The 13,771-nt window shown below is 43.4% G+C and overlaps 1 protein-coding gene across 5 annotated transcripts in view; it reads right to left on the reverse strand.

The window, feature by feature from the left end:
- Positions 1-9,419, reverse strand: part of LOC112080373 (microtubule-associated protein tau) — a 37,698-nt gene extending 28,279 nt beyond the window's left edge. For all 5 annotated transcript variants that reach the window (XM_024146109.2, XM_024146108.2, XM_024146107.2 and 2 more), the window contains exons 1-4: positions 9,304-9,419; positions 8,574-8,666; positions 8,216-8,440; positions 4,660-5,949 (exon numbers count right to left, since the gene is read on the reverse strand). In XM_024146109.2, coding sequence (XP_024001877.2) covers positions 4,660-5,949; positions 8,216-8,440; positions 8,574-8,666; positions 9,304-9,415 — 1,720 coding nt within the window. In that variant the 5' untranslated portion in view covers positions 9,416-9,419. The remainder of the gene's footprint in view (positions 1-4,659; positions 5,950-8,215; positions 8,441-8,573; positions 8,667-9,303) is intronic.
- Positions 9,420-13,771: the final 4,352 nt, after the last annotated feature.

Below are 13,771 nucleotides of genomic sequence, written 5' to 3' on the forward strand. Positions count from 1 at the left end.
ATATACCTGCTGGAGTGCGTGCTACAGGTGGGTGCTGCTATGGTGACCAGCGAGCTGAGATAAGGGGGGACTTTAGCTAGCAGGGTCTTGTTGATGACCTGGAGCCAGTGGGTTTGGCGACGAGTATGAAGCGAGGGCCAGCCAACGAGAGTGTACAGGTCGCAGTGGTGGGTAGTATATGGGGCTTTGGTGACAAAACGGATGGCACTGTGATAGACTGCATCCAATTGATTGAGTAGGGTATTGGAAGCTATTTTGTAAATGACATCGCCGAAGTCGAGGATCGGTAGGATGGTCAGTGTTACGAGGGTATGTTTGGCAGCATGAGTGAAGGATGCTTTTTTGCGAAATAGGAAGTCAATTCTAGATTTAACTTTGGATTGGAGATGTTTGATGTGAGTCTGGAAGGAGAGTTTACGGTCTAACCAGACACCTAGGTATTTGTAGTTGTTCACATATTCTAAGTCAGAACCGTCCAGAGTAGTGATGCTGGACGGGCGGGCAGGTGCAGGCAGCGATCGGTTGAAGAGCATGCATTTAGTTTTACTTGTATTTAAGAGCAGTTGGAGGTCACGGAAGGAGAGTTGTATGGCATTGAAGCTCGTCTGGAAGGTTGTTAACACAGTGTCCAAAGAAGGGCCAGAAGTATACAGAATGGTGTCGTCTGCATAGAGGTGGATCAGAGACTCACCAGCAGCAAGAGCGACATCATTGATGTATACAGAGAAGAGAGTCGGCCCAAGAATTAAACCCTGTGGCACCCCCATAGAGACTGCCAGAGGCCCGGACAACAGGCCCTCCGATTTGACACACTGCACTCTATCAGAGAAGTAGTTGGTGAACCAGGCGAGGCAATCATTTGAGAAACCAAGGCTATTGAGTCTGCCAATGAGGATGTGGTGATTGACAGAGTCGAAAGCCTTGGCCAGGTCAATGAATACGGCTGCACAGTATTGTTTGTTATCGATGGCGGTTAAGATATCGTTTAGGACCTTGAGCGTGGCTGAGGTGCACCCATGACCAACCTTGGCTTGAGCAAAGAGATGCCAACTGAACTGACGCCATACAGTGGTTGTGAACTGCGGCGCTTTGCGTTCATCATCAACTAAACCACCCCCACACCCTTAGCAGTGTTGGCAAGTGGATGTTTCTGGTTTTCAGGGATACAGTATTTTCAACCTGAGTGGAGACACCGCCTAGGCGTCTTTCTACGCCTGCCACCTTAGGTAGTAGTTCATCAGAGGACAGTGATTGGAACAATGAAATGGTGAGGGCACCAAGCTCCTGTCTTCTGCTCCTAGCCAGATGGAATCCATGTAGGGAAACAAAATGTAAGCTTGTGAGACTTCTGGATGGTTGTACGAGGTTAGCTTCAACCAGCTAAGCCACATTCAAAGCTACAGCAAGAACTATTATATAAGCACCAGTCATTTATTGAACCACCTCTTTGGTCAATTAATACATCATGAAACATTGCATAGATTTTCGATACTAATCCATATATAAACAACACTTAAATAGCACCCGTCCCTTTACTTGACTTCAACACATACGGTCCAGTGTGATGATATGCACTGTGACATACAGAAATGCACTTAAAGCCAGCAGCATGATGATTAAGTATTTACTGAAAGGTAGCTATACCTTAAAAACAGAAAGACTGCACAGCACTGCCCATCTCAATCAGTACTATAGTGGTGATGCTTTGCCAGACTGGGCTGGCTCTTATGGATGGTATCTTTGCCAGACTGGGCTGGCTCTTATGGATGGTATCTTTGCCAGGCTGGGCTGGCTCTTATGGATGGTAATCTTTGCCAGATCGGCTGCTCTTTATGGATGGTATCTTTGCCAGGCTGGGCTGGCTCTTATGGATGGTATCTTTGCCAGACTGGGCTGGCTCTTATGGATGGTATCTTTGCCAGACTGGGCTGGCTCTTATAGATGGTATCTTTGCCAGGCTGGGCTGGCTCTTATGGATGGTATCTTTGCCAGGCTGGGCGGTCTGTGATCGGCTGACCAGAAAAATTACTATGCAGCAGAGCAGAGCAGAGTAGGGCAGAGTAGAGCAGAGTAGAGTAGGGCAGAGTAGAGCAGAGTAGAGTAAGGCAGAGTAGAGCAGATTAGCATAGGTCAGAGTAGAGCAGAGTTAGGCAGAGTAGAGTAGAGCAGAGTAGGGTAGAGTATAGCAGAGCAGAGCAGAGTAGGGAAGAGCAGAGCAAGGCAGAGTAGAGTAGAGCAGCGTAGGGTAGAGTAGAGCAGAGTAGGGCAGAGTAGGGCAGAGTAGAGCAGAGTAGGGCAGAGCAGAGTAGAGCAGAGTAGGGCAGAGTAGAGCAGAGTAGGGCAGAGTAGAGAAGAGCAGAGCAGTACCAGTTCACAAACCGGTGGTGGCGTGGTGGGATAACCCTGTCTGCAGCACCTCACAGCCTCTAAGCCTCTGTCTCCCTCTGCCTTTTTATTTGATATATTTCACCTTTATTTAACCAGGTAGGCTAGTTGAGAACAAGTTCTCATTTACAACTGCAACCTGGCCAAGATAAAGCAAAGCAGTGCGACACAAACAACAACACAGAGTTACACATGGTAATAAACAAACATACAGTCAATAATACAATCGAAAAAGTTTATATACAGTGTGTGCAAATGAGGTAGGATAAGGGAGGTAAAGCAATAAATAGGCCATGGTGACGAAGTAATTACAATATAGCAATTAAACACTGGAGTGATAGATGTGCAGAAGATGAGTGTGCAAGTAGAGATACTGGGGTGCAAAGGAGCAAAATAAATAAAATAAATAACAGTATGGGGATGAGGGAGTTGGATGGGCTATTTACAGATGGGCTATGTACAGGTGCAGCGATCTGTGAGCTGCTATGACAGCTGGTGCCTACTGTACACACCCAGATCACCGGCTATAAAAAGACAAGGGCTGCATGCCTTATGTAACTGCAAAAAAGTCCCAGCCATTAATATTGCATTAGGGAGAGGAGGATGGAGAGGGAGGGAGGGAGAGCGAGATAGGGGAGATGAGGGAGGTATGAAAAACAAAGATGGTGATTGAGGGAGAAAGTTGTGGGATGAGGATACAGAGGGCAGTAGAGGCCAGTCCCTCACTGTACTGTCCCTCCACACACCAACCCGCCTGCCCGGTCATCTGTAAATAACCCATTAACAGACTGCTGAATGGGGATGGTTGAGTTGAGTAAGGGAATGTGAGGGGTGCAGACAAGCAGTATGCTAACGACTTCCACCATTTGTCAACCAAAAACACCTGTGTCATCAAGGAAGGAGGAACAGCATCTCTACAACAACCTTACACTGCAGGGTAGCAACTTGCTATCAGGGTAGCAGTGTTAACTTAGCTATCAGTCCTTGGAATCTCCAACCCAGAAACCAAAGTAAGAAGAACCAACACAGAACAGTACAGTCTCTGAACTTGGCCAAACTAACGCTCAAAGCAAACTAGCCAGGAACCGTGACAGCTTTTTCCTGACATAAACAATATCTCAACAACAGTGAGAGAGGCAAAGTCCAAGAAATCTTGAACAGAACAAAAACCTGTGGCAAACATTTGTACCAAATAAGGAAATAAATAAACACTGAATTCGACGTCATATTATTCCACTGATGAGAAATCTAAATATTCTCAAAGGCAATAATGGAAATATGACTCACCTATTTAGCATCATCATCATCATCATCAGAGCCATCATCAGGAGACGTAGTACATGTGGGTGAGAGAAAAGACAAAACATAGCTGTCAGTCATTTCAGTTTGCCTATTAATCATGCAAACATTTACATGACAACTTGCACATCGAGCAATTTTTTATTGTATTTTTGATCTCCAATCAAAAATTGGCTGAAAGTAAAATGTGTATGTGTTTTAAAATTGTCAAATTGCATAACTAAGAATTCCAGATAGGAACACTGAGATATTCAAAATGGTTCTGAAAGTGAATTCACACACACAAGTAGAAAGAGGATGTGAAAGAATAGCAGTTAGTGACTCCTCAGTCAGCTCATGGCTATTTGAGGAATTAAAAGCATCATTTAGTCAGGGAAAAAGCAATCTCTTGAGAGAAAGAGAGAGAATCACACTGTAAAACCAACATCCCTTTGATTAGAGAAGAAAGGTTGAGTCAATGTCAAAGAGTTAGGGTGTAGAATTACTTAGGATTAGGATAATGGCATTCAGGGGGGAGAAAGCTAGCTAATTCTATCCCAAGGAGAGTGGAGTCACTCAGGAGTCACACACATAGTAATCTACAGAGACAGTAGAGTAAGTAGTATATGATTACAGTGTTAGAAAGGAGAGAGATGTGAGGTAAAACGAGCTGGGCAGCTGACACAATCAGGTAGGTAGACAGCCACATAGCAATGAATGTGTTATTATCATGATCATCATCATCATAACAGCACTACACAGAAACTGGCCAGACAGTCAGTCAGGATAAAGGGACTCAAGGCCCAGCCAGTAGGGACTCAGTCAGACGCAGTCAGATTAAAGAATAGTGGTAATTAGTTAGCATGTTACTAACAGTGCTATTAAACACATAATGGCCGAGCAACAGCAGGCCCAGTCCACAGAGAGAGCCATGCACTATAATGTCATCATTCACCCCCATACTGATAGATATGTCCCCTCTTCAGTGTCACCAACCTTCCAGCAGGGGGGGCTCTGGCAGCGGTGGCTCCTGGTGCTCTGTGAGTGGCAGTGTAGTGGGGATAAAGGGTGGGGCTGCAGGGTTGAGGCCTGAGCCCACTGCAGGGCGGGGACTGGGAGTGTCYTGARCAGGCTGGGAGGAGTGGCTAAACAGTGGAGGAGAAGTGCACTGGAAAGAGGAGGAGGTGGTGGTGTTTGGAGGAAGGCCCTGGGGTGTGGTGGTCTGAGACTGGGCCTGTGGCTGTGAAGCAGGGGTGCTGGCTGAGGGGGTCTGCAGGACAGAGTCTAGGAAAGAGGTCTGTGAGACCTGGGGGCTGAAGCCTGGGGAGCTCTGAGGACCCAGTTGCCTCTGGTCAGTAATAGATGCGTTGGCCTCACGACGACAATGATCAGAGGAGACTTTGGCAGTGAAGGACAAAGCTGCCTCCTCCTTCTTGGGGGGTAGGACATCTTTTGTGGCTAAGGGAGGGGGCATTTTAAAGTCATCAATACACATGGGTTCATAATGGAGGGGAGCAGAGGCAGTGTTTTTAACAGGAGCCTCAGCCTCCCACTCCATGTTTACCTTGGCTGGAGAAGGTTGCTCAAACATGTTCAAGTTACTAGTGGAAGTGTCTGTTAGGGCAGGGTCCTTGTTGAGGATGTGACTTGGTTTGGGGTTCTCAGTGAGTGGTGGGGCAGTGGAGGTGTGAGAGGGTTTGGTGTCCTCTATAAAACTGCTAAAGGGGTTAGTCTGTGGGTCGGCTATGAGGGAGGAGATGTTCTCTAGGGTTGAACTTAACGGACCGGAGGCCATCACCATTGCAGACACCGAGGCTGGGGTGGCATGGGGTGTCGTGGGCTCCTGGGGTGTTGGCCCCCACTCCTCTGGCAGCTTCATCCTGCTCTTATTCTTCCTGCCCCTGACCCTACCCCCTCCCCTCCCTCGCATCTCACACTCCCAGCTCTCCTCCTTGCTCGGGGAGGACAGACTCAGAGGGCAGTCCGAGGCTCCGCTCTCTGTCTCGCCCTCCTCCTCCTTCGAAGAGTCCGGAGCCTCTTGCCTGTCCATGAAGTCATACACCTCCTCTCTGGGCCTCCTTTTCTTCTTCTTCCTCTTCTGCTGCTTGCTGCCGCTGTTGACCCCCCCGGTCCCCCTCTCGTCCCCAGAGCCAGTCTCCTGGCCGTGGGGGCTGAGGCGGTCAGAGTTGGGGCTCTCCTCCACTGAGTCGCTGGGGGAAAGGCTGAGACCCTCTGAGGCTTGCAGCCCGGACTCACCACCTGCCCAGGGGTTTGGGTTTGTCCAAACTTTTTGATGAGCAGAGAGGAGGAAGGAATGTCACTACCCATAACAAAGAAGACCATAAAACAATTGCCAATCATCTCCAGAAGAATCTGGGTATATCTTATCTGCTCATAGAAATTCAGACCTACATTTATGAAACTCAACAACTGAGTAGAAAATGATCTTATTAAACTACAAATAAAAACGATTCAATAAATCAAATTGTGACTTGAGTTTTGAATTTCTGTAAGCTACATGAAATGGTGCCTGAGGAAGGACCACAGCATCATCAAGGACCCAACACACCCCAGCTACGAGCTGTTCTCTCTTTTACTGTTGGGGAGACGGTATCACAGAATGAGGTCTGATAACAAGAAACAGTTTCTATCTACAAGCCATCAGACAGCGGAATACTTGAACTGGACTGACCACCTGCACTGACTACCCACACCTTCGCGCACGCACACACGCACACACGCATACCACAATTGCTGCTACCACTCTTATTTACTATTGCTAATACTGCACAATTGAAACACTTGCCCCCAATCCCCCCTTTCTCTAATACATGTATAAATATTGTACTATAAATCATACCTTCCTGTATTATATTTATGCTAAATGTTTATTTTCTACTGAGCCATTTACTTTATGTTCGTATTCTTATATTTATTATTGTTATTGCATTGTCGAGAAAGAACCTGCAAGTAAGCATCTTAATAAAACTTAAATAATATTGACACAACCACCACTAGAATTTCTTTACGGCCTGGCCAGTAGGCTTATAGAATGTGACTTTTAGGCTTCTGGATTACATGTTAGCCAAAGAGACAGTTTTTTTGTTTGCAATGTTCCGAGATTGCAGCTGATTGGGTGTGATTCTCTCTGGCAGGGCAAGGGAAGAATGGAGATTGTGCTGACACTGAGCAGTGTGGTGTGTGCTGTATACTCGACAGCACATCGCATGAGTAGATGAGCATATGAATGAATGTATAAGTAACTGACATGCTGCAGAACAACAACAGAGGCAGGTCACATGGACAAACACAGATAAACAATGAACCCAGAGGAAGGGGCCATGTGACATGGGGAACCTAGTACAAACACACTGAAGAGGACAATGTTAGTAGTAGACCATATTAACACAAGAAAATCTAAATCATTAAATCATAGCGCACTTAATAAACATACATACGTGAACAAACGAAAGATACTATACACACAAAAACATACAGCGCATGTGCTTTTTATATTTTGTGACAAAGACATTACAGTGGGAAATCGTCTCTCCATCCATGTTTTTCAGTTAATACTGATGGTAGTACCACCCCAATACTTCACATGACAGGGCAGAGAGAAATGAAAAAGAATAATACCCTCCCCACTTTCAACCCAATCGTTAATGATAATGGCTTTCTCGAAATTGTGTATCCTTGCCCTCCTCTCTAATTGAATGAAGTGCTATTTTCCTCAATGTCCTTTATTGATTATGTTGCCATAAAAAACAAATTTGTGCAGGCAGAATTATCATCTATGTTTCATGCAATATTGGTATTTAAAAAGCCAAGAGTACATCGTAGTCCAGAGCCTCAGCCTGGCCTCCTGCCAGAAGACACATTACTCCTAGTCCACGTGGTTGCCTCACTCAGAGAGCAGTATCAAATGTGGGGAAGGAGGCCATGATAAATATTTTAAGAAAAATCCTCTATTCCAAATTAGGCCTCTGGGAAATTATCTAAGGAAATATTTGTAATAAAGACGGTTAGGTATCTCATCACAGAATTATTCTTTCTTCTCAAACAAAATTGATATAAAGTCTCAGAAAGGTCTGAGGTATTGCATAATAAACCAAATATATGGCCGAGGGCTGGAAAGGTCTAGAAGGTTATACCCTGGTTGTCTGAGAGTGAAACATCATAATTTAAGCCGGAGCAACACGCGATTTCTGCTCCGATGGCCGCCCCACTAAGAAACAACTAATACTGTACCACTATCTGGCTTTTAACTATAAGCTCTGCATTTAGTTTGTAAATAAAACAGAGGTCTTATACAGTATCCCAGTATACCTTCCCTTTGGATGAAGATGACTGAAGTCTGGCACTTTGAGGAACCCTCTAGAAAAAGTAACGGTTACAGTTTACCCTGTTCACGGTCAAATTTAAGATCTAACATCATCCAAACGTATTTGATTTCCTAACATTTGATACCATTTTTTAACTGGTGACTGGACCCCTGGAAATCCCACCCCAGGCCCCCCATCTAGCTGCTCTGTGTGAGACAACCTCTTACCTGCAGAGTTGTCCTGGGACTGGGTGTTGTGACCCGGGGCAGAGGGGTATGAGTCGTTGGGCTTAAAGGGGGCCTGGGACTGGGACTGTTTGTGGGGCTCAGAGGCAAACAGAGGAGAGGCTTTCTGTGAGTTGCCCATAGGAGGCATGTCTGTCTGGAATGGAGCCATGCCCCCCATACCTCCTGAACCCATGTTCATATTCATCATCCCTGGCTGGGAGAAACCTGGGAGTGGAATTAAGACACCCAGGTTAATACTATACTTCATGTTATTACTACTCTATTTCGCTATAAGACACAGTGATAAGCACTACGTGCTGGTGTTACATAAACACTGTACAGAATTGTTAAGCAGTACCCATGAGAGAATCTGGTATGTTGCTGTCCTTCATTCCTTTGTTCTGGTTCCCCCACTGATCACCAGGTATCCCCATCATACTAGACACTGGACCTAGAGATTAAATAGGGGGGAGAGAGAGAATATATATTGGGGATATCAGATGTCAGTTACCAATGAGAGATGAGTACACCACAGACACAAATCAATAGCCAGACTAAAACCAAAGGAGATTGTAATCACATTCACAATCACATAATTCAGTTAACTCTCAGTCAGCCATGAAATATTAATGTCCAGATGGTCTGAGAAGACAAAAACAAGACAACAACAACAGCCTCACTTAAATACAGTCATGTGTTTAACTAGGTGTCCTGCAACACCGTAATGCCCAGTTTACACTGCTAAGAGTGCCCAGGCTGTGCCAGGGATACTTGAAAAGGGGGATACCTAGTCAGTTGTACAACTGAATGCCTTCAACTGAAATGTATCTTCCACATTTAACCCAACCCCTCTGAATTAAGGGAGCTCTAGGTGCCTAGAAAGCTTACTAGGCTATGCCACAGAGGGATCTTTAGCATCTTAGGCTATTGATGATGACCAAATTGAAAAAGCTTAATGGTAGTAAAATATGATAAGATATAGAAACAGTGGAAACCTGTCCTTCCACAAAATGCATTTTCACTGCCTTTTTGACTTATTGAGCATGCATAAAACACTAGAGGAATAGAAACGGGGGAAAAGGACTCACCTGAAAGGTAGTCAGAATTGACGGCAGACTGTTGTCCAGTTGGACAGGGATGCTTTTCTCCCATTGGTTCCTGCCACTGCATCCTCGTCCCCATCTGTCCTCCTGGCATCATACTGGATCCTGTATTGAAGACAGGCAAAAAACTGAACATCAAATGTTAGACACAGGACCATATGATGTGACCATGTTAGCCTAAAGCACCTAGCTCTGTTGCCCCCTGCCTTAAAGTTAGTGACAAATTTGATCAAAGTCGATGGTGCTTTGGGGCCTTTGCACCCTGTCTGGAAATTAAAGCGGAAAGAAAGTTTCAAACGTTTCACAGGTATGATGTACTATCTTTGGTGGATACAGTTTCACAAGTATCCACCAAAGACAGTATAGATAGGAATTCTAGTTCTAATCAGCTTCTCAGTCGGTCCGTCATTTTTTGGGGAGGGTCCGCCATTTTGCCTGGGACCAGCTCCTGCTAGAGCAAACTGGTGTAGATCGCCTGTGACGTCCTAGAAGAAAACTAAAAACATCTACTTGGAAGTACAGTCTACTCTCTATGTTAAGATCAACATTTTTCAGCTTCATGATAGTAGTTTAAAATAATGTGAAATGTAATGTACGTTTCTCATTCCTCCACAGTTTGGCTAGGTAACAATACCTGCTGCTGTTTACATCCAACAGTACATTTTTTGCCAGTTAGCTATCTGGTGGTTACATAAGAGACAGTTGTGAAGTGAAAACAAGCATATCATTACTGGAAACAATTGGTATTGACAACGTAAATGAAAAATACAGCCAGGCCTACAGTACATACAGCTAGTCTGCCTAGCCTGCTTCATTAGTTAGCTAACTACCCTTGTATTGCTAAATTGGTGACTGACCACACTGGCAAAGCTTGACAAGATAATTACCCTCCTGGTTTCAATGTAGGCTACAGTGCCCTCCAAAATAAGTATTTGAACACACCCACATAAAAAATACCATAGTATACTATGATATAAATACCATAGAATTCAGTGTAGTGTTTTTGTGGACTTTAAAGTTAACTATAGTATAAATACTGTAGTAAAAGAAAACTGTAGTATATACTATAGTAATTAACGTAATGTTTTGGGGGACTGTACTATACTGTAGTATTTACTATAGTGTTTTGGGGGACGGTACTATACTGTAGTATTTACTGTAGTGTTTTTGCAGACATAACAGTGTTTGTGTTTTATTATCTTTTACATAGAAGTGGAGTCTTTCGCCTTCAGGAAACCTATTGGAGAAATACTTAAATAGCAAATTTTCCATAACTTTCAGGTAGGACTGCACAGATAGTTCAGCATTTCTGCTCTTTTCTATAACCTGTAAGGAACACAATATATGATCTATACCTAGCATGTAGGTTTCTCACATAGGTGACACAAGGGAATGGGCAGGGTATATGCAAAGTAAATACTGTAGTGTTTACTATAGTAAAATAAATGGGTTGAGGTTTTGTGGACTGTAGTGTTTTTACGGACATTACTGTAGTATTTACTAGAGTGTTTTTTTGTGGTTAATACTGTAGCATTAGGTATAGTATTCAACATTATGCAACAACATTCTATAGTAAGTACTACACATGATTGATGGATAATACAGTGTGTAGTATAGTATTCTACAGTATACTACAGTACTGTTGTATTCTATAGTAAACTGTAGTATTTTCTCATAAGGCAGTAAGATCAAAGTTGTTATTTTAGCTATAGGCTACTCCAGAAATGTTTAGTTATGGACTCCACCTCCAACACCTGACTAACACATTGAATACAGCCCACCTGGTATAAAGTGTCAGTTGATGTCTGGCCTAGACTAGGCTATACTCGAATGTCTCTCAGGGTGCTGTCCCTAAAAACAGCCCTCTCTAGAACATAGCAGAGGGGTGACAGTGACGAAAGGGGACAATACAGGACCATGGGCCGTTACTACGGCTACGCAACCGACCAACCAGATGAGAGTATCTGAGGTTCCGGGCGGCAGCCCGTCTGTGTCATAAATGATTGACATCCTCAGCTCAAGCCTAGGGGGAACTCACTATACTCTCTGGTGTTTAGTCCTGTAGGGCTCTGCTGCTTTACCAGCTAGATCCAATCATTCAGCCCCCCCATACATTCACACACTCAACCCCAGAGAAATCATTGCACATCAGTCTGACCTCTTCTGCTTGAATTGACACAACTTAGCAGGTATTACAAAAATAGCCATATCTCCTACAAGTCCCAAAGTCATCCATAACCAGGGTTGCAAAGCTACCGGTAATTTACCAAAGTTACGTGAATCTTCAGTAATTTTGGTATTTAACAGAAAATATATGGCAATCTATCGTAACTTTGGTAATTTATACTTGATTAAATTGTGAAAATGTATTCATATATCACATAAATGTTTTATACGTGTCCATATTGTCTAGTAGATAGGCCATATGATTAAAGAGAAAATAGCCTAATGAATGAAAATGTTCTATTAACTCTGCAACTATTGACTTTTCTTCACAACTGCCACCAGTTTGACACCAAAATATTAACAACAAATACCTGACAGTTAAATAAATAAAAGTATATTTACTACTGAAACTCTCATATTAAACACTAATGGTATTCACTAAGTGGATGGTTTATATTTAGGTTAATATTTTACAGCTTTGTCATAATTTGTACAAATTTTAAAACCATTTTATTATTTCATATATCTTACATGTGATAAGGCCACACAGAGGGTCAGAGATAATTACAGACACCTGTGATAATCTGAAGTACCCAAAGGGTTTTTCGATAGATTACATAAAATCCTTTAAAGATACCAATATTGTGGTAGTTTACTGGTAAACTTTGAATGTTTCAAGTAATATACCCTCCCTTCGCAACCCTATCCATAATATCAGTGTGTAGGGTCAGATACTGTCCTGAAATGAGACATACAAAACAAGGAGAAATACACACACTAGTCCTAATATCAAATATGTGCACAACTTTCATGATAACATAAGCATATTCGAAAGAGTCAGGGAATTAAGATGTAAGTCCCAGTGCATTGGGTTGCTCAGCAACAGCAACCTCTGGGGCCCATCAAGGTGTTGGTCCTCTTGGTACGTTCCACGCAGCACTTCCGCCTCTCCTCAGAACCCTTTAAGTGCCAACACAGTCCAAAAACCACACCCACATCCCCACCACCCTAGCATCACCCTGGCCGGGCTGGCACAGTGTCTGACCCGACATCAGTCCTGACACGCAAAACATGGCAGAGACTTCCCTGGCATAGGAGCCCAGAGTTTCCTATTCTCCAGAGGATGGCATGGAACCAATTGAACCTGGGCTAACAATAACACACTAGTCTTAGAATACACCAACACATTTGATCAGACAACAGATACTGTACAGATACTGTACTGCAGTCAGAGCTCATTCACAGCTAACTATAAATGGTTTTGCTTTACATGAGTTGTAGGCAATGATGTATATAAACCCTGGATTGGTGATGCTATGTATTGGGCAATGAGAGGCGTTAAAGCCTCCCGTCAGCAATATTGGCACTGCCCAGAAGAAGCAATTCCTCCATAGAAATGAACGGAATTCTACACTATTTCAATTCAAATGTTTCAAGGACAGAATTACATGTATTTAAGTATTTTTGTTGTTGTAGTGGTTACAATAACATACCAATTTTCAAAAAAGTATACTTCAAGGATTTTTTTACATTATTATATATTTTTTTAATGTTTAGAGCACATAAAAGTTTGCAGGTGTCTGTTTAAGTGATAATGACCAAGAAGCCTGTGTTTGGAAGATATATTGGCGTGGGTGTGTCTCGGGCCGGCAAACCGTGCCAATATCTCAAACACCGGCTTCAAGGGTATTATCAATTTTATACAACGGGTTACCAATATATTCAAATAATGATTGACACATATTCATTAAAACGTTTTGATTAATTAATTTATACTATGTCATCCTTCCACAAGATATAGTCCAGACACAAATCTAGGGTTGCTACCCAAGCTGGCTGGTCGTTCGTTCGATCTGTTCGGTTGCTAGAGGCGCGACCCAGTCGTTCATTCTTTTCGATCTGTATCTATGGACGCGACCCAGTCATTCGTTCTAAATGTTCCATTGCCATACTGACTGGCAACGTTCTTAACCCTTGCTTGCTAGCTAACCAACTAAGGCTAACTTACAGTCACGTCAAAAAGTGCAGCCCAAATAACAGCAAAGTAGATGCATTTGCATTAGTTTAAGCTCTTTTCTAGTGACATTTATTTGGATACTGTTATGCTGGTGAATGAGGACCCAAAAGCGACGTAATAGTAACAGAGTCTTTATTCCAGTATTAAACAAATAATGATTCTCCTGGATATAATCAATGGTAAATCCAAAACAGGAAACTGAAATCCTCTCGTCAATAGAGAGGAACGACTGGAGACGCGACCACAGACTGCAGGTCGCTTCAGGAAGGC

This window comes from Salvelinus sp. IW2-2015, unplaced genomic scaffold (assembly GCF_002910315.2).
Source record: "Salvelinus sp. IW2-2015 unplaced genomic scaffold, ASM291031v2 Un_scaffold16296, whole genome shotgun sequence".
NCBI lineage: Eukaryota > Metazoa > Chordata > Actinopteri > Salmoniformes > Salmonidae > Salvelinus > Salvelinus sp. IW2-2015.